At 34.6% G+C, this 21,608-nt stretch overlaps 1 protein-coding gene across 1 annotated transcript; it reads left to right on the top strand.

The window, feature by feature from the left end:
* Window positions 1–2,628: 2,628 nt before the first annotated feature.
* LOC137932349 (ionotropic receptor 75a-like) lies at window positions 2,629–14,844 on the top strand. Its single transcript, XM_068775952.1, has 14 exons — window positions 2,629–2,635; window positions 3,138–3,313; window positions 3,749–3,950; window positions 4,110–4,208; window positions 4,332–4,414; window positions 5,897–6,024; window positions 7,011–7,068; window positions 7,906–8,015; window positions 9,193–9,401; window positions 9,656–9,700; window positions 10,361–10,545; window positions 11,025–11,157; window positions 13,304–13,466; window positions 14,643–14,844. The coding sequence occupies exons 1-14, from the start codon at window positions 2,629–2,631 to the stop codon at window positions 14,842–14,844; spliced, it is 1,800 nt and encodes a 599-aa protein (XP_068632053.1).
* Window positions 14,845–21,608: the final 6,764 nt, after the last annotated feature.

Below are 21,608 nucleotides of genomic sequence, written 5' to 3'. Positions count from 1 at the left end.
TTCCCTTCTAATAAGATCAATAGGAGATTCTCTGGTAGACCAAAAATCTCGGTTTGGTCTAAATTACTGAACTATTCACTCAGCATCTGCGTTAATAGATATAAGAACTAAAGTTACTCATAAAAAATTAAAAACAACAACTTTTCTACATGACTGTACTTACAAAGAAAATTCTAGAATCGGTTTTCCTTTGCAACTTTGTTACTAATAATTCTAGCTCCTTTCTGTGAACACTTTAAAGATGAAGTTACAAAGTTTGTCTTTACTATTCGCTTTGTCATTGACTTTTGGGTTAGAAAGTGTAATAAAGGAATTTTCCATCAAGTATTTTGCATTTAGAGGCATAAACAGAGTTTGTCATTTAAGCTGTGAAAATGCTTTTGGTGAGTTTTAATTGAAAATTAATTCAGAAATTTGAATTTACTGTCACTAAACTATAAGGTATAGTTATGTATAATACATTTTGGCGCATACCAATATCGGATTATAAAATCGATTATCTGTTAAAAATATATTATTTAATTTTCAACTGTTAAACGCCTACTACAAAGCCTTCCACAAAGATCGTCACGATGATGTGTCCTGCGCTCGTGTCATGGCAAGTAGGGGCCTACTTATGGTGCCTCTAACTTGAGGTCGCCACTTGAGAACATTTCGGACCCAACGGACGTTGTTTCCCTCCCACTGTAACTTCTGACAAGTAATTCTTCGAGCTTCGTCGGTAATCTTAATTCTCCTGCGGATCTTCTCATTACTACTTCGATTTATTTTATTAATTTACATAAATTGTAATGATAATTACCTCATCACCTATAATATTATACATTTCATTCAATATTCTATAATTTTGATTATAAGTTTTTAGTTGTTAAAAAATGAGGAGATTCTTACACGAATGTTTGACCAGAGGTTTAACAAGTTTTTTTTTTTAAATGACCCCCGCTATTGGGGGCCTCTCGTACCCCTATTTATGGTGGGACAGGGACTTTATTTGCAATTTATTTTTTCACATAGTTTTCTATTTTCTTTCTCTTCTTTCGTACTTTATTGTCTCTTTCGGTCTATTATCTAGCTTTCATGCTACAGTTCTTCTATCTTTCTCTTTTGCTCTGTTCAATCTTTCATTCTTTCCTCTTTTGTTATTACATTTTTCCTTTTACATTCTTTTTTATTGTACATTTTTATTTTACATTATTATTACTTATCCTATAATTATTCTCTATCACAGTTTTATGTAACACTTGGGTTCTATTTTATCCTTTTTTTTATCTATTTTCTATTTATTTATTGTGTTTGTTGTAGTGGCAAGTTGTAGTGGCAATAGGCATGCCACATAGCGTGTAGAACAGATGACCACTGGCGCCTATGGAGAATATAGACCGGAAAGTCCAGCGTAAAAAAGTCCGCTTATCGGTGGACATATGACTTTTCTTGTCAGATAATGCTATATACAGGCCTCTTCGATAGTCTTACTGGAAATCTATGAGAGAGGCCTATGTCCAGCTGTGGATATCCTATCGTTGAAATAATGATGGTGATAATTTCCCCTTCAATCATGCGACTTATGCTATGTTAAAGATAAACTTCCTTTGTAATTGTCTATTTAATTCAAAATATGTTTGTCTGTCAGATATTGGCTATAGTAAAAAGACCGACAGTTGCTTTTTATTTTTGTTATAATACTATGTTTTTTGTTTACGTAAAAGAATATTAAATAATGTGAAAACTAATCCATATAGCGAATTGGAACAAAAAATCTGACTAGTGGATTGCAGACATTTAAACCAATTTCATAACAAAATTGAACCACCATTTTGGATAAATGTAATTGCCAAATATATAACTCATTCTAATATGTTAAACTGTTACATGATTTTCGTATAGATTATGTTTTATTTTTATTTAAAAGTCATAAATACTGTCAAGAATCACTTAAAGACAACTGTGGTCTCTATCGTATGAATTGCATAAATAAAATAACATAAAACATGACAATATTAATAGTAATTAAATTTATATTGAGGTAGTAATTATATGTGGTAGTTATTATATTAATTATCAGCGAGAAATCAAGACGGATCTTGGAGGCTCCGAAAGAATGCCGAAATTCAGACTATAGTAGCACAGCCAAATATCATAGGCGAATATAAAGCTCAACGAATCCGCTGGCTTGGTTACTTGGAGCGAATGGGATCGGATCGGAGCGTGAAGGTAGCGTATCTGGAAAAACCGAGGGGTCGAAGACCAGTGGGTAGACCCAGGTATCGCTGGATCGATCGCGTTGAGGCAGACTTGCGCTAATTGAATGTCAGCCAATGGCAGACGATGGCGCAAGATAGAGGAAAGTGGAAGTCTCTCGCTTCGGAGGTCAAGACCCACTTTGGGTCACTGAGCTAGCGGAGTAGTAGTAGTAGTAATTATATGCATAAAACATAAACTAGATCAGGGGACTGTTATGCCTGGCAGAACTACGCGTCGCAATGCGAGCCGAGACGAACTGACGATAGGGCAAGTGTTACGGGAGTTCTCGCATATATGATAAAAATCGATTACAATCACCTTCTAAGAACTATTTATTTATATGTACCAAAAATCAAAATTATATTATTCGTCATTATCATCATCACCATGACAGGTGATAGATGCCCACTGCAAGAAGTTGTGGCGTGCATATCGCGCGCCACTCAAACACGCGTTGCTTAGCAACGAGCTCTTACCCACGTGACCGTCGATCGCATCGCGGCGGCGGCGGCAATGAAACGGATAAATGACAGATGGCGCCACAGTAGACGCAACAAAAGTTTGCATCGCGCTGTTGAGAGTCTCCGCGCTCATTATAAGTGCTAGCGGAGGTGCGGTCAAAGCAGAAGTTACATTTAACATTAAACAAGTAGTTATTAAAGACCGAAACATAACTGGTGTTGCGTTGCCCACAGCCAGCGACTTGTAATGATCTGTCTACCTGATGGACACCCTACCTACTGCCACTTTAAACGAGCAATTCTTCGAGCTATGTTTATGACGTTGGTCATTCGTTTCTGGTTCGATTTTCCAGCAAACCTTGGAATATATTTTTACCATTGCTCTGTGGGTGTATCTTCAGTTTAGTTGTACTAATACGATAATTAATATTTTAGAAAATCAGAAATACGCTAAAACAGCTACTAAGCATTCCATCTCTATAGTTGAAGTGAACGTTAATGCTAAAAATTTGAATTATCGAAAGATAAAAAAGTGCCTTCAACTAAGATATTCGTCTATCGGTATTATTATCAATACTAAGTGCTTCAACTTTGAGAATATTATGCTTTACGTAAGTTAAATTAAGTAAATATATAAGTATTTATTATTTATTTATATTAACTTGTAATTGATTTTCCTGATCACTTGTGTGTTAGAAGAGGAACGAGCAGAAAATAGAAGAAGAAATGAGTTCCACTTTAATGACGTTCTGTGGTCACTTTTTCTATTTCTAATATAATACCGTGAACAAAAAACATGATGAATTTAATCTAAGACTAATGTTCTCATCACAAATGACATAGATAATTTGAAAAAGAGTAAAGATGATTTTTTTACGTGATCACAAAGCAGAACAGTATAATAAATAGTTCCTTTGCGTCTGTTATTCAGACGCAAAGGAACTATTCACTCTCACACTATTCACTATTACAGTAAAATTTATTTTAATATGAATATACTTTAATTTTATACACTCTGTGAATTAAAGAAATGTTTCCACTTTTAGGCATCCAAAAATATGTTGTTCAACGCACCAAGGAAATGGCTCATGTTCGACTTAACAGATCAACATGTAAATAATTCTGATTGTAATAAAATGATTGATCCGTTTTGCAATGAATGTATGAAGGAAATAAACAAGCCAACTTTGACTGCGCTTAGTAAATTAAATCTAAGTGTAGACGCAGATATAATTATGGCGATGCAAGGTGAGGAATTTTCTTTTCATAGCTGGATGTAAATCTATCCCACAGATTTATGATTGGAACTATTTGCTTTGCGGATGGACCTCCTTCGCTATGCTTGATTGTCGAAGGTTTCAACTCCAGAAACATAACGAAATAAATTTTATTATTGTTTTCTTTTAGGTTCCCATAAACTAAGCCTGTTTGAGGTTTTCAATTATGGAAAGATTCAAGGTGGAAATTTGAAAATATTATATATCGGAGATTGGACTACACGGAAAAGTATTCTATTTCTAATAATTAAATTTGTTGCTTTTCTTTAATCAATGAGATATTTAGCAAATGAAAACCATTTTGACTTAATTAACTATTTTTTTTTGAAATTTCAATAATTTTCAATTTCAGAACTCGACCTCAGTTATATTACAAAATACAAATACTACAGAAGATGGAATTTCGAACAATTGAACTTACGTATGGTCGCTGTTGTAAGTAATCTTAATCTAAAGACTTTAAGAGAATACTGAAAGTCAAATGAAATAATTTATTATTTAATGCAATCAGGCGTTACCTCGCGGAAGTCCATCCTAAGTAAGAAAAGGACCAATATCTAGCCACTTCCGCACATGCAGTGGTAGTCGTGCAACAAAGTTCACCGCCTGCCAGCCCGCTTATAAATGCGTATGCGGTAAACAATTTGAAAATTGCACTGCATGTGCGGAAGTGCCTAGATATTTGATCCTTTTCTTAAATAATTTATTAATTGTACGAAATAACTTGTTTATAGCATAAAAAGATGAATTAGAAATTACTCAAGCGGATAAATAAGACGCATATAAATAAAATCATTGGTGATTTTGTTTTAACAATCACATTTAACATTTTCGTATTTCATCTCATGAACTGTTCTGTTCACTAACTTAATTCTTAAATTCTTAAATCATTGGTGTTTTGTTCGTTTTAAACGACTCCCTAACAACGTCCAGTTTTTAAGATCACGTTTCGTGAGACCACTTCTTCATCCCTACTCCATATCGCAATCTTCATTATCTGCCGGTTGCCGTATTCACATCGATGAACCTTGCGATCACATCTTGGGTCTCGTCCGTGCAATACACGCACGAGTTCGTGTGACGTGATATTGCTACTACTATTACTTAAACAGTTTTGTAATATTCATATAGTTTTGTGAAATAATAAATATGAATAGTCGGTTGAATACGGAACGTAATTAAAAAAGGTGCTACCACACGATGAAAGGGGTAAAAGTACAGATACGATAATCTAAAATATTTCATGTATATTGTAATTTGTTTTTAAAATATTTACACAGATGAAATTTATACATGTAGACTTAGGTAATATTCGCGGTATACGGGGTCAAGTAGCATTGGAGTGCTTCGTCTGCTAAATTTTACCAACATAGTTGCCGGTCTCTCTTCGGAAATTAGCCGATTGTCTCTTTCTAAAGGTCGATGTGCAAAATTTATCGCCGGGTGCTGTGTATTAAATGCCTATTTATTACAATTTTAGTTTGTATATTTTTTTACATTTTTGACAATTTTGTTATTATTTCTATTTTCATATTTATTTTACCATGTTCCTTATTTGTTTAATTTTAACATTACTTGGCTGGTCCTTACCTGCGCGTGGGCATTATTTATTTTCTCTACCTTTACCTGGGTACAGCAAACTGCTGTTCCTTGCTGGAACTTCATAAGCTATACTTTCTATAAAGGCGAGGAGTAAGTAGGAGTAATGTTTCTATCAATCTATGCTCAATGAATCCTAGAGATGGTATTTATTGACTTTCCCATGCGTCTACTAATGTCTGACTTGTTTAGCTAAGTAAGGCTATCGGCTGCTTTTATCTATAGAGCCTTTATACTTCAATTTTCTTGGATTTAATTGAATCTTCAGTGTCAAGTTTTCAGATAAAAAATGTAAAATTAATTAATAATACATTTCAGGTATCGTCACAAGCAAAGGATTTCAAATATGAATATTTGAACAGTGTCGATACAGTGGCCGGTGTATCGGTTTTCACGCGGATATCTTCAATTATTTTACACGTAATATCCGATATACATAACATAAGGTAGAGTTGATTTTTATTAACAATTTTGTTTTAATAAACATAACTAATATATATTATATAATATATATCATCAATATATATACAAAGGCTTTTTTTTTGGGTTTATAATAAGACCGGTTGGAGGCAGCTAGCATCTTCCGACTACCTTAACAAGGGTGTTTGTGGTCCTCATGGATAGAGGACCTTCGCTGCATTTACCGGTCTACGGTCGCTCCTTGGAAACCTTAATTCTCCAGCGGCCATGCATTCCTAGGCTTGCATAGCTCAATGCGATCTAGAAGTTTCTGACATTCTTTTAAACCCTTTAGTATCATATGTAAGAATAATAGATGCAACTCAACACATACACACACTCGAATACGCACACGCATTCACTCTCATACAAAGATACAAGCTAGCAAAAATTTAATTGTAAGCTATCTATTCTGCTCGCTATGTATCCTTTTTTTGGTTTCGGAGTGAAAATCTTTCAGGTGTTTAAGATACCGTTCCTTGGGGGGGTAGGGTTATGTGGGATTCCTATCGTGGTATCTCCAGGTCAGGGAACACCACGCGATCTTTTGTGTTTTGCTATTTTAGATAGACCGTCCCTGGGTATAAAGTAGTCCATGCTATACCCGAGACCTTTTTGGTGCTATCACTATGGTTCGGCACCACATCGATCCATGGTCCATTTCAGAGTTGCTGAAGCTAGTAGGAGTTTAGGGCTCCCACCCTAAACACCTGTGATTTCGAAGGCTATATTTCTGGCAGTGAGACATCATTCTTCAGAAGGCCGCCAGGAGGCGTACATGAGCGCTAATGGCGTCATCTCCAAGTGGGATTTGTGTTCTGCCGATTTCGTCCACAGCCCTCCACGCTGATTCGCGCTATGTGACTATTCCCACTTCGACTTGCTAGTCCGTTTGCCCAATTTCGACGTTTCTTCATATATAATTAAAGTTAGTATAAATGTATAAAACATTTTAATATCTACGTTGTTTCAGTTACAAATATAAGGTAGTGGACAGATGGATAGGAAATTATTTGCAAAACAGCACACCAGTGAGTATATGTTATTATAATATCTCCTGTGAAAAAGTTTTATATAAAGATAGAAGAAGAAATATGTAATTCTTTTAAGATCTAAGATACATTTCTCTTATTTAGTTTTCTAATATTTAATACATATTGCTAATTTGAATAATGTAGAATAATTACTTTTATTTTGGTATCTCTAAAAGAATTAAAACTACATATGGCCGTAATTATTTAAACCTTCTAGAACAGATTTAAATTAGGAATAGCCTCGGTGAGTTTTTCGTTCGAATTTTAAATCAACGATAACATCAGCAGTGGTCCTTTTGAACGACCTCGTCTTTTTTTAATTTTTTGGTTTTCCGAATTTTATTTTTATATTCTAGAATCCCAGAGGCTTGTTAGTTTTAACAAACAGGGTGATTGATTATTGATATAAAAAATTTAAAGGGGTGAATATTTTAATACATTTGATCTCAATTTATGTATCATATACACTATACAAAAATCAAAAGTTTCAGAAATAAAAATATACTAATAAAACGCATTTTAATAGTACAGGTTACTATATATTCAAATTGATTATTGTTTCTATTAGCCCTTACCGATTTAGTACTGCAAGAAGCTATTGACATGTCCTATTCCGAAAGAAAATATATTGTAACATATTTTAGAGTGATCACTTTTTAAAGTTTTATTAAAAAAAGTTGAAAAAGCTGTATAGCTTTTTGGTCGATAAATAAGCTATAAATTTATCTCTTTATTTATTACAGCTCTAACCAATTAATTTTTAACTTTATAATTTTTTTTTATAAATGCTTTATTTAATTCAATATAAAATAATAAAAATATATATATTTTTAGTCTGTTTCCAGAAGTCTTTACTTCAGAGAACAGGATATTTCTCCAGTTCTTCGAATGGATAACTCGGTTGGATACGTTGACTTCGTTTATCCGTCTGTGACTTCAATAGAGTAAGTATATTCACGACTTTCATGTCAGACTATAGAAGTCCCACTTTAATATATTGACCTCTTGCAAAAATAGTCATGTCTTGACTTTGACTATGTCATTACTAACTAGCGGGGGCCTTTCCAGTCGCGTCTACACGTGATCGCCACTGGATGATGATGATGATGCTGATAAGATAAAGATGCTGGCATCTTTCAGCCCATTTCAAATTATTTATCTTTATTGCTTTACAAAGTTTACTTTGAATCATTTATAGTAAAGATAAGAAGGAGAATCCAAATTTATTTATTCACTTAGAATTACTTACAGTGATAACTTGTATTTACTTGTAATACCATATTATCTAAAGAATGGAAGAACTTACCCGTCTCTTTGTTTCCAACTATAACTTAGGAATCTTCAAGACGAGGGTCCAAGCATCTAACATCTTAGACCTCGCCAGAAGAGACGGGCCTAATGCTTCGATAAAAAGCCCAATTTAAAAGAAACGATAATCCAATTAAACGTTTCAGTAATGTCATCGAAATAAAACTACTAGGATTTTCTGGCGTTAAAATCAGGGAGGAGTCAATAACCTCTCTGATAGGCGAAAAGGATACTAGGGAAGAATTCCTCTCATACTGCAAGGAAATAATTAAAAAAGTGATACAAAAAAATAAAAATTAAAGAAAATAAGAAAAATTTTAAATAGATAATAAGAAAAAAATGTGATAAAATGTAACTCAAAATGTGATATAAAATGTGACATGTAATGAGGGAGGAATGAAAGGTCACAAAGTAAAAGGGAAAGATAGCAGAAATGTGGCATGAAAGAATAGATTGAAAGAATATGTGAAGAACGAAAGGAGAGAATGGAAATAATTAATAACTATGTGAAAAAATAAATTGCCCGTAAAGTCCCTGTCCCACCAAAGGGAGGAGTACGAGAGGCCCCCAGTAGCGGGGGCCATAAAAAAAACTACTAGGATTTCTACAGAGTTCTATTTGGAGAAGAATCTGAAATGAACCTAGATTTTTTACAGCAATGTTCACTATTATTCTTAACACAGCAGTTTGATTAACTAATTTTTAATTACGCTTACAGTAGCATTTATAACGTAGCAAGATTTATAAAATAATTATTGCTTATATATGTAATTGCATTAATTATATAAATAATTCAGATATTATTGTTTACAGAACTAGATTCTACTACAGGATACCGACACGAGGTCCCGGAAAATTCGAAAATCAATTCCTACGACCGCTGTCCACCGGTGCTTGGTTCTGTGTCCTCGCTGTGTGCGTTTTGTGTGTGTTCGTTCTTATGATGTCGTCGAAGTTAGAGAGAAGGCAGTCGTCGGTACAATATGCCGTCTTCTCAGTCGTCGCTTCTATATGCCAACAATGTAAATACTTTTGTAACACATTTACACACACACACACACACACACACACACACACGCACACACGCACGCACGCACACACACGCGCACACGCATCCACACACACACACGCACACGCGCACACACACACACGCACTTTTAATTGGTATTTAGATTAAAGGATGAAACATTAGACTAAATATTAATTAGCAAGAAATATTTATATAAAATTAATATTATTTATAGTTTAAGCAGTAAATAAAAATTATTTTTTACAGTTTTTGAGGACAGCAGTGAAGTGGCTTTGAGAAGAATCACAGCAGGTTTGATTACTTACTTTTTATAATTTATTTAGTTTTTCTATCTGTAAGTATTGTTACATCTCAAACCGCTTTGTTTACGGGGATGGCCGCCCGCCCCAGCACCTGCGTATAGCGAAGTAGATCCACGATAGGATCCTGCCTTCGATAGCCGAGTAAACCTCGGTGATATTCTTAGTTACACGTGTACAGTTCAGTACCTTCGTATGGTCGTCAGCTTAAAACTGGTACGATCCAGTGAATTTTGATAAGTTCGCGAACTCAATTCATATGAAGATATAAATGTACCCGGGCTAGAAGCAACCACATCTTTAGAAACAATACAATATTATTACAAGGGAAAAATACATTTTGTATATAACATAAAACATTGATTGTTCAAAAAGCGACCCAGTTAATCATTATTTCTGTCGTAGGAGGTCCTGTGCTGAATATAAACCTATTTCATAGATTCACCCACCACGACCCAACAATCATAAGAAGGTGGTATGTTCAACTTACGTATGGACATTTTACATTGCGTAGGATTCACTCGAGCCTTTTAGTCCCAGCGCTGGTCAACGCCGGTCACTTTCCTTCATCTATGAAGATCAGCATTCTAACTATATCTTTACAGTTTGTATTAAGATATAAATTGTTAAATATAATTGTTTATTTATATAGCAGGTAAGATGACAATTCTAGTGACGGGTATCTCATGCGTTCTGATCTACAACTACTATACCAGTAGCGTGGTTAGCTGGCTGCTGAGTGGTCCACCTCCATCGATCAACTCTTTGAAAGAACTCCTTGAGAGTCCTCTGGAATTAACCTTCGAAGATGTTGGATACACGAGGTCTTGGTTGCAGGTAAAATGAAAATTTTCTTTCAGATTAAAATGTAAGCGGTTATTTACATGAGATTTCTTTCTCAGTTGCACGGAATCAGGAAAACAAAGTCTGAACTGAAATTGATGCTGAACCAAAATGATTTTTCTTATGTATTAAAAAGACATAAGAGAATATTTTTAAATCGGTAATATATATGAAGACAGCAAACAATAATTACTTTATTTATTGTATTTCATACGTTAGTTGACAGCAAATGAGTAGTGATTCGCTAGTTAAATTTGCTATGCGCGATCATTCTGTACACACTTATATGATAAGCAAAGCCTTATTGGATATATAAATATATTTACTGCTATTAAACATATATATATTTGAATTTGATTTCTTCGTGCTCCAATACATAGGCCATTCATATAAAATTGATCGATAAGAAACTAATATTTTGTCTATTGTGATTACTCTGGTAGAGATTTTTCATTCATATCTGAAAATTTCAGCTGCCGAACTACTATTACAACAAGAGGAACGCGAAGGTGGAAGATGAGTTGAAACAAAGAAAAGTTTTCAATAAGAAAGGAGGCCCTTTGTTAGTGCCCATTGAGAAGGGAATCGGAATGGTTAAAGATGGAGGTGAATTTCATTTATGTGTTTGTCATTTTGATAATTTTATCTAAACATCGCAAGAATTATGTTTTAAATATATTTTTAATAGGTTCTATATTCCACAGACAATAACATCCGTGCTTTTGTAATCATAATTACCTTTAACATTCCCACAAAAAAAAAATTGGCTCAAATATTTTATGAGTTTAAGTGTCATAAACTATTCATTAATTATTATGATTATTTTTTTAAAAAACATTGATGTATTGTTTGTTTCTAAATACGACCTAAAATTTCCAGTTTTGAACATTACGTTTCTTGCGACCACTTCCCCATCCCTACGCCATATTGCCATCCTTAGGTTGTACGCCAGTATCTGTACCGCGGTTGCTATATTCACACACACAACTCCTTTAATAGTTCTTTTCTCAATATTGACAACTTCACCTCTCATTAGCATCTACCGTATAATTTCACGAAATGTGTCTCGAAGGTTAGATGATATAGTATCGAAATCATTGCTATCATCATTTCGGATGTAGAATGTCCTTATATATTCTATAACGACTGATAACCAGATATGGTAGTAATCTTTGGAAATGTATGAGTCGTACGTAAGAGGAAATGTTTGGAACTTACGCTAAAATGTATGTTACCTATATGCCTACCGAGTAATGGTAGCCTAGCGTAGACAACTGGGCCTTGCGAGATATGGTAGTAAAGATCTTTGGAAATGTATGAGTTGTACGTTCGAGGAAATGTTTGGAACTTACACTAAAATGTATGATACCTATATGCCTACCGAGCAATGGTAGCCTAGCGTAGTCAACTGAGCATTGCGAGATATGGTAGTAAATATCTTTGGAAATGTATGAGTCGTACGTACGAGGAAATGTATGGAACTTACGCTAAAATGTATGTTACCTATATGCCTACCGAGCAATGGTAGCCTAGCGTAGGCAACTGAGCATTGCGAGATATGGTAGTAAATATCTTTGGAAATGTATGAGTTGTACGTTCGAGGAAATGTATGGAACTTACGCTAAAATGTATGTTACCTATATGCCTACCGAGCAATGGTAGCCTAGCGTAGTCAACTGAGCATTGCGAGATATGGTAGTAAATATCTTTGGAAATGTATGAGTCGTACGTACAAGGAAATGTATGGAACTTACGCTAAAATGTATGTTACCTATATGCCTACCGAGCAATGGTAGCCTAGCGTAGGCAACTGAGCATTGCGAGATATGGTAGTAAATATCTTTGGAAATGTATGAGTCGTACGTACAAGGAAATGTATGGAACTTACGCTAAAATGTATGATACCTATATGCCTACCGAGCAATGGTAGCCTAGCGTAGGCAACTGAGCATTGCGAGATATGGTAGTAAATATCTTTGGAAATGTATGAGTCGTACGTACGAGGAAATGTATGGAACTTACGCTAAAATGTATGATACCTATATGCCTACCGAGCAATGGTAGCCTAGCGTAGTCAACTGAGTCTTGCGGTCGGAGGTTGCGGATACGATTTCCGGTATAAATCACATTTACACTTTGTACATTGAATGTTCAAATTACGACGGTCACCAATTTGGATTTCATCTTAGGGCCGGTTGGTCTTGGAGATAATAACAGCACGAAGTTAGACGTAGAAGTGTGCATTTCATTCAAGCTTCGCCCATATTAATACCGCTGTATATAAGGAATAATATTTCTGCCGAATTCCCCTTTTCGATGCACCGCTGCTGATGACATGATGTATCTCCTACAAATTATATAGGATTGGGATAGGCCACTGCGTCTGTTTATTATAATACACAACACAATCACATCATTCTGTGTTGTGATTATGGTATATTCCTCTTAGATATCTTTTGGGGAACACTAAAAGAATAAATGACGTAATAATAATATGTAAAAAAGGGAATAAATTGGAATTATTACATATTAAAATAAATTATTGTATACTCTCTAACCCTGCATATTTTATAGCTAAATGTTATTGAAATGTCGCAATTAAATAGAAAAAATAAATTAATGTATATATTTCAGATAGATCAGTTCATAAAATGTGACAAATGAGCTAAACATTTACCCTTTTAAGGCTTTTACAACAATAATCAATCACCCTATTATAACAATACGTTTATAATTTATTATTTTTTTTAAGGCTATGCGTATCATACTGAAGTATATAGTGCAAATACTTTAATATCACGTACGTTTAATCAGTACGAGTTATGTGAATTGGGTTCTCTTAAATCTATAGACAAGACCTTACTTTTCGTAAGTGTTCAAAGGGATAGTCCGTATAAGGAATTTTTCGTGTGGAGGTAAATATAAAATATAATTTCTGATTTCTACTATACGAAAGTTTTTTTAGTATGTATTGACTTGTGCTAATTAGTGAAAGAAGTTAGTGAATTAGCACAATAAGCGGGCGAACGTCAAAGGCTCAAGTCCGAGCTCGTCTTTCAGTGTTCAAAGCAAATCAATTCTGCTCAGATAAAACAAAAGCTTGCTTCAATGCCGCAACCATTAGTGAAACAGATCTTTAAATACGGTGTTATTTATATATATATATATATATATATATATATATATATATATATATATATATATATATATATATATATATTTATATATATATATATATGTGGTCACTAATCAGTGTAACATAACTCCTGAAGATGCCCCGTGGAGAGGTGAAACACGTGTTGAGTACTTTGGCGGTGGCAGTTGTGTGATTCGCATTGTTTGCCGCATACGCATTTATCAGCGGGCTGGCGGGCGGCGCACTTTGTTACACGATTACCACTGCATGTGCGGAAGTGGCAAAATATTGGTCCTCTTCTTACTTAGTATGGACTTCCGCAAGGTAACGCCTGATTCCATTAAATGTGGTCACTTACGACGGCCCTTATAAGATGGCTCTAGATCAATTAGAGAGCAATGGAGCTGGAAGGATTGCTCTTTTAAAGTGGCAGTAGGCAGGGTATATATAGTGCAGCCGATGGTTATTGGGACCCAAAGGTTCTCGAGTATCGACCACAAGCCGGTAGACGAGGCGTGGATACGGCCTCCATTAGGTAGACCGACGACATAGCTCAGGTGATGGGAAGTCGCTAGACGCGAGCAGCGCATGACAGATCATCGAGACGATCTTTGGGGAGGTCCCTGCTTAGCAGTGGGCGTCCATCGGCTAAAAAGAAAGAGGAAAATGCTGCTATTTTAGCTTTAGCCATGGCAACGTTATTAATTGTTTTTAGAATTATTAATCTGGCAACCTTCTTCCCCATCACCTGTCATTGTGCCTTTGCACGTCAAATGATGTAATTTTTTGTAAATTATACTATAAATAGCGGTTTGTTGCCATATACTCGCAACAGGCGTTGTGGTCCTTCGTTTTATATAATTGCATTACAAATTCAGAACATAAAAAGCAAAGACCTATCATAATTAAAGAGAAAGAAAATCTTCTAGAATCAAACATAATTTTTGGTTTGCAGCTTATTACGTCTGTTTGAACGTGGAATAGTATCATGTATCCAGGGTCGTACTGGAGCACCAGATGTCTCCTGTGAAGGAAGATCCCCCAGGGCTCTGGCTTTGGGAGGTGCGGCGCCAGCTTTCATACTCTTGGGTACTGGATACCTTCTGGGTATTGTCGTGATGGTAATGGAACGGTTAGTATATCCTCTGAAGCCTTAACTAGCGATGACATGCAAAGAAAACAAAAAAGGAATTATAAAAAAAAATCAAACTGAAAGAAATTGACACTTGTAAACAAAGTGTGTTCCCAAAAAAACCTAGTGTTGACTAAATATTAAAGTTTCCCATAAATCAACGTAAAATCACAATCGAATAACAGTACAGGGGTTTTTACATGGGTTTGTTCGCAATCGGACGATCTAAGGATAATTATTAAAATCAAAAATGAATTGATTATTATGCCAGCGCTTAGAATAAGTAATTCGTCTAGTTGTCAAGTAAAAAAATATAGTGAATCAATACAATATAATATTTTTAATTTACAGTATCCATTGGAGATGTTTGCGAAGGAATGGAACGACAAATCTCTATCTATAGTAGAATATATCTGATATTAGTAAATAAGGAGTTCGGCAGCCGAGATTATATAATCTTGTGCAAGTTCTACCATCTAGCTCAGAGTTCCCCAAACTTTTTTAGAACAGTGTATGTGTTGAGATCCACTATCGTGGATCCCCATTTTCATTTCATGGACCCACAAATTTTTTTCGGTGACGTAGACTCCTTGCAGGTTGTTATAGACCCCCAGGGGTCGATATAGACCACTTTGGGAATCACTGATCTAGCTAATATTTTTTTTATTATTAGGATCGATATTCTACAGTCGTTAGCGTACGTGCCTTTGTTTTACATTTACGTGTAATATTTCTCAAATTTTTGTGCTTACATTTTTGCATTTGTTTAAATAAAAAGTAAGTCTCTTAATCTATTTTAACGACATCCTAATAATGTCCCGTTTTAAAGATTACGTTTCGTTGCGACCATTTTTTCATACTTACTCCATACTGCCTTCCTCGGGTTGTACGCCAGTATCTGTGCGGTGGTAGCCTTATTCGCCACATCGATGAATGTTGCAATCACATCTTGAGTCTCGTCCGTGCAATATTCGCACGAGTTCGTGTGACGTGATATTGCTACCACCGGAAGGATACTATTATACAGCTCAAGGATGTCTGTTGTTTAACGAACAATTAAGTATATATCTATAGTCTATATACGTATATATTACTGGTAAAAAATATTGTGAAGACATGTTAAAGAATTTAATAATAGCTTTGTCAAACTTTTTTACGTGGCAGCCCAAACGAAAGAATTTTGTCGGGATTCTTGCGTTGTTTTACTTCATGGAGTATTCGCTTACGTCATCTAAGGACTCGTCGGTATCCTAAGCCGGTAAAATAGATGGTGGCAGCAGGAGTCGAGATCCTTAAAACACAGTACTATATAAAATATAAATATATCGTTTTCAAGTTAAGGCGTGGCCAACGGGACTGCACAATACATATATATATATATATATATATATATATATATATATATATATATATATATATTTATATATATATATATATATATATATATATATAATTTGGTATTGTATGGCACAACATACAATACAAAATTAAGTTAAGAAGTGTATACGAAGAAAGTAAAGAAATATTAACACAAACAGTCTCTATGAAGGGGGAACGAGATGTCACTTAAAACGGTGTCTATTAAATACATATCTTGTTCCTTAATTAAAAATTTATATCGACTTTATTTCTATGAGATCGATAAGAGTTAGTATCGATTTTAACATCAAAATTTATAGATTAAAAACTCTTAAACTAATGAGTTTATGGGTAATGTTATAGAGTATCATCATAATCATTATGTCGGCCTATAGCCCCCCACTGTAAGGCATAGGTTTCTACTAGAGAACGCCACTATAACCAGTCTTACACTGCCCGCATCCAACGACTTCCGGTTTACCAAGTGGCAGCTTACTGACACCGCGACTACCAGTGATCAGTGATCGCCACTCAAAAACCTATCAACCCCTCCAACCACTTCACCCATTGCCACTTCCATCAACCAATTCTTTAAGCTAGGTCGATGTCCTTAGTTTTTCTGCAAATCTTATCTTTGATTTGATCTCGTAGCAAATATTGAATATATATTTAATAATTATGATATCGTACCTTTTATATTTATCGCATATAACATAACGTATGTGTAGCTACATGACATGTTTATTTCGACTCGTTTTGCATTAATTTTTTGCGACAAAAATTTAAAAAATTATGAATTTTTTTCCAACCAATTTATTTTGGCAGATAAAAAAATGTAAGTCGTGAAAAGCTTTTCCCTTTTATATTTTTAAAATGTTATTAATCAATTCTATGAGAGTTGTAGATAGTGCAATCAAAGAGAATTTACAAAAATTTTTAATAATATATCACGAAAACACATTTCTCCGACCACATATATAAAGCACGTTCATGTTTACAAAAGCAAAAAACGCCGCATCTAACCAAACCTGCAATGCCGTTGCAGTGAGGTTGGCAAGCTTCTGGTGGCCTGCCAAACTATTTCACTCACAAATTTGAATATACAAATTGTAATATTGTTAATTCGGATAAATCTCTGATTTTTTTATGAAGATTGTTTTGTTAATATTTTGAATATTTCAACTGCTATTAAATAAGCCTAATATTGAATTAGTAATATTGTCTAGTTTTAACAGCTTTATCATACTGTTCCATCATCATCAACAGCTGATATTTACCCACTGCTAGGTATAGGTTTCTTCCAAATCGGCAAGATTATTAGTCACTAGATTACACTGCGTGGTCGGTGTTTTAAGTTCACTGACACTTGTAATGTTACATGTTAGCGTCCCATATGTGTTAATTAACACGTTCACTGCGGCTTGAGGTCGATTCAGCCTCATGGTAGAATGTGCACTGGTGCGGCGCGTAAAACTCGTGTTTTCTCTCTAGTGCGGCGGCTGTTTACACTCAACCGTATGAGGTATGACAAAGACAAATACAGCTTTCTTTATGTCTACGAAGCATTGACTCAATATTGTAAAAAAATATTGATGAACATGAGGCAGAAAAGGCCTCAACCGCACTACTAGGAAGTTCAGCTTGAGGCTGATTCGACCTCAGCCGCACCAGCTGAAAGTTCTTCAAAATTGGGCCCGCTGTGAACGTGTTAAAATTTTGAATAAAAATATATAATTACGAAAAACGTCACATAAATTGCAACACAGTAAAAAATTGTTTAACACTTGGCGGGGCATGGTACATCTCTAGGATCGTGGAAAGGTGCTATTGATTCAGCGGACATTCGTTTTTATAACAAACATTCCAATGCGCCCGCGCACCAGAGGAGCGTAAATCTATTACCCGTGAGAAGGACCCAGGCCTCGGTCGCGTTCACTAACTAGGTGACGTCTCACGCACCGACGCACTCTCTTTGTGTCGGTTGCGTTCACCAGCTATGTGATGTTTCTCCGTGAAGTCAGTTTCGATGAAGCTGTAAAAGCATCCGGGTTAACAGCATCAACTTCAACCGAAACCAAACCAACTAAGCAAGCAACCAAGCAAGTGGACGATATGATTCGTTGTCAGAAATAATGAGAAGTAGAAAGTGCCTGTTGAATATATTTTGCATATTTGTTTTTGTTATGTATATATATATTTACATGTAGAGACAGGAGTATTAGAAAGAGAGAAATTGATGGGTGCTACGCATTTTTATATTAATCTTAGAATATACTTTTTACTCACGATTTTCTATTTAACAGTTATTTAGAAAAAGCGACATCGTACAAGGTTATTTGATGTATGGCATACCTTTTCTAATAATCAATGGTTTTAGAAATAATTATTTATTTAGTGATAATGTAGTAAGAACTTTGCTCCAAGAATTTCTCGTTTAAAGTGGCAGTAGAAATGGCTTTTGGTACCTAAAGGTTTAAAGTGGCAACCACGAGACGGTAGACGCGGCGTTACCACCTACTTGGTATTTAATGGAATCAGGCGTTGCCTTGCGGAAGTCTATCCTAAGTAAGAAAAGGACCAATATTTAGCCACTTCCGCACATGCAGTGGTAGTCGTGCAACAGAGTGCACCGCCCGCCAGTCCGCTGATAAATGCGTATGCAAACAATGCAAATCACACAACCGCCACCGCTAAATTACTCAACACGTGTTTCACCCCTCCACGGTGCATCCTCAGGAGCCATGTTACACCGATTAGTGTTAAACACAGAGTGCCTCTGCCCTCTGAGTGCTGGCGGGCGGTGCACTTTGTTGCACGACTACCACTGCATATGCGGAAGTGGCTAAATATTGGTCCTTTTCTTACTTACTTGGTAGACCGGCGACATAGATAAGTTTTCGTGAAGTCCCTTGATTCGGGCAGCGCAGGACCAGTCATCGTGTTGATCTTTACGGAAGGTCTTTATCATGCAGCTGTCATAGGCTGAATAGAATTAGAAGTATATAGTAACAAAGATATTATGATTACTACATATTAAAATTAATCATTATTTACTATCTGTCCCTACAAACATTGTACTGCTATAAATTAGTGATCTATCGCATTCCAATAGAAAAGAAATACAGGTATATACTTTAAAGTAATTAACACATGATGATTGAAAATATGTTACAAAACTTAAGTCTTTTGCTGAGTTATAAATTATTCTTTTAAAGTCTTTGTATTTACCTCATGTCAAATGAAATGATGATATTTTTATTATTTTTTTTTATTTTTTTGGACCCCGCTATTGGGAGCCTCTCCTACCCCCTATCTGGTGTGGGACAGGGACTTTTTGTTTTAATTTATTTAGTTTTTCACAATCTTTTTTATTTTCTTACTCTTCATTTATACATCTTAAGATCTTTCATTCGGTTTTCTTCCACATTTCTTCTTTCATTATCTTTCGCTCTGTGACCTTTCATTCCTCTCTCGTTACACATTAACATTTTGTAATTTTATTTCTGTTTATTTACACTTTTTTTTCGCTTCACATTAATGTCACATTATATCACATACATTAACATTTCTTATTTTCTATTTACATTTGTATTAATTTTCTTTAACTTTTATTTTTGTTAATTACTTTTATAATTATTTCTTTGCAGTAGGAGAGGAAGTTGTCTTTGGTCTCTTTTTCGCTTATCAGGGAGGCTATTGACTCCTCCCTATTTTTAACGCCAGACCAGAACAGAAGTCCCCCGAATGCGGGACACTGGGCCACAAGGTGGATCACGGTCTGGACCACGCCCGGTTTACAGAAGCACGAGGGGTCCTCCTTGAGCTTGAACTTATGGAAATGATGATATATTGAATTATATGCTTGATAACAAACGTTTCATAATTCATGTAATAAAATAACTTTGTACTTCCTGAAGTAAAACTTCGACCGGAAATACTTATAACTTTTACAACGCCACGGGACGTCGACCCTCTTTCGTCTACATTTCATACGGGTGTTAACTTTTACCCTCCATGCGTATTAGAATTTTAAGCTTAATAAATCTGAAACATCATAAGCATATACTCTTGTCGAACAGAAATATTCATATAAAGTATTTAAATGATGTCCATTTGTCACGTAAATATATAATAAAGTATGTCTGTGATTTTGTTTAAAGTTAAATTTATTGTAATGGGGTTTACTACCGTCTCGTTTTTGCTATAGAACGTTCATGTTTAATGATGTATTTCATCACCAAGCGGCCGTAATAATTTCATTAATATATCTAATTGTATACTTTTAAAAACAAATAAAAAAGTAGGTACCTTGTCTAATCTACCAAGGCTTTCAATAAAAAGCGCAACTTTTAGCAATAAATATAAACGATCTAGAAGATGAAAACCTAGTATTTTTTAAATAAAATGGCGTCTATATGCAACCAGTCTGTAAATATTGTCTGTAATCATTTATGGTATTTCATAATTACACAACAATTATTATTTAAAAATGAAATAATTTTTAACTTGAGTATTTATATTTTTAGCAGATAATGTTTTATTTTACTACTACGTATTCTCAAATTATTGACAAAAATTAAATAAGAAGCGTATCTGTATTCTTTTTTTAAAAGTTTAAACTAATTCTATATTTAAATTTTGTAATACATTATGCCTTAGTATATAAAAAAATAAAAGAAACATGTAAAGATAAAAAATACAATCAATTAAAACTAAACATAATTTAGTACATTGTATTTAATGGCATAAACCAATTAAAAAAGCATGTATGTGAATAAATTTATTCTACTGCAATTTTTTTCGAAATTTGAAATAATATTTTTTGTTTGTTTTATCGATATAAGTAAATTAAAAAAAATCGTTTACAAATTGTTGTCATTGAAATATCTTCACATATTAAAGTAAAATAACTTGAATGCTGAATTCTGTATTTCAATAAAATGTCACAAGAGGGAGAAATTTTGGAACTGGCGGAGGTCAGTTCCGCGGCTAGCGTCCGCTGCGACAATTATGCGGTTCGTCGAGCCTGTGCGGTCGACACCGAGTGACTCTACCCAAAAAGCCTTCCTTTACCAAAAACTTTGTACTTAACTAAATGAATATATTTTTCACTGTACACGCTAGAAAATATAAATGTAATTGCATAATAGTAAAAAGAAGTACGAAAGGCGATCTTATCACACGAGACAATTTATACACACAACCATAGTATGGAAAAATTAGAAGTATAAATACCGAAAAAAAAACAAGAATATATGTATATAGCATATGTTCTTATGATAAGTACGTTGTAATAGATATTTATAAACAATAATAAATAAAAACATCAAATTGACTTTGATAGCATTTGCTTAAAAAGTATAAAGGAATATGTCTAGCATAGATTTCTTAACCATTTTATTAATAATATGTAGTGACTCAGCGCGTCTT

Source organism: Battus philenor, unplaced genomic scaffold (assembly GCF_028537555.1).
Source record: "Battus philenor isolate CCGP_79_NKW_IND1 unplaced genomic scaffold, ilBatPhil1.0.hap1 SCAF_9, whole genome shotgun sequence".
In the NCBI taxonomy this organism is placed as follows: domain Eukaryota; kingdom Metazoa; phylum Arthropoda; class Insecta; order Lepidoptera; family Papilionidae; genus Battus; species Battus philenor.
Note: the sequence above shows the minus strand (reverse complement) of the source record. Positions and strands in the feature narration are given on the sequence as shown.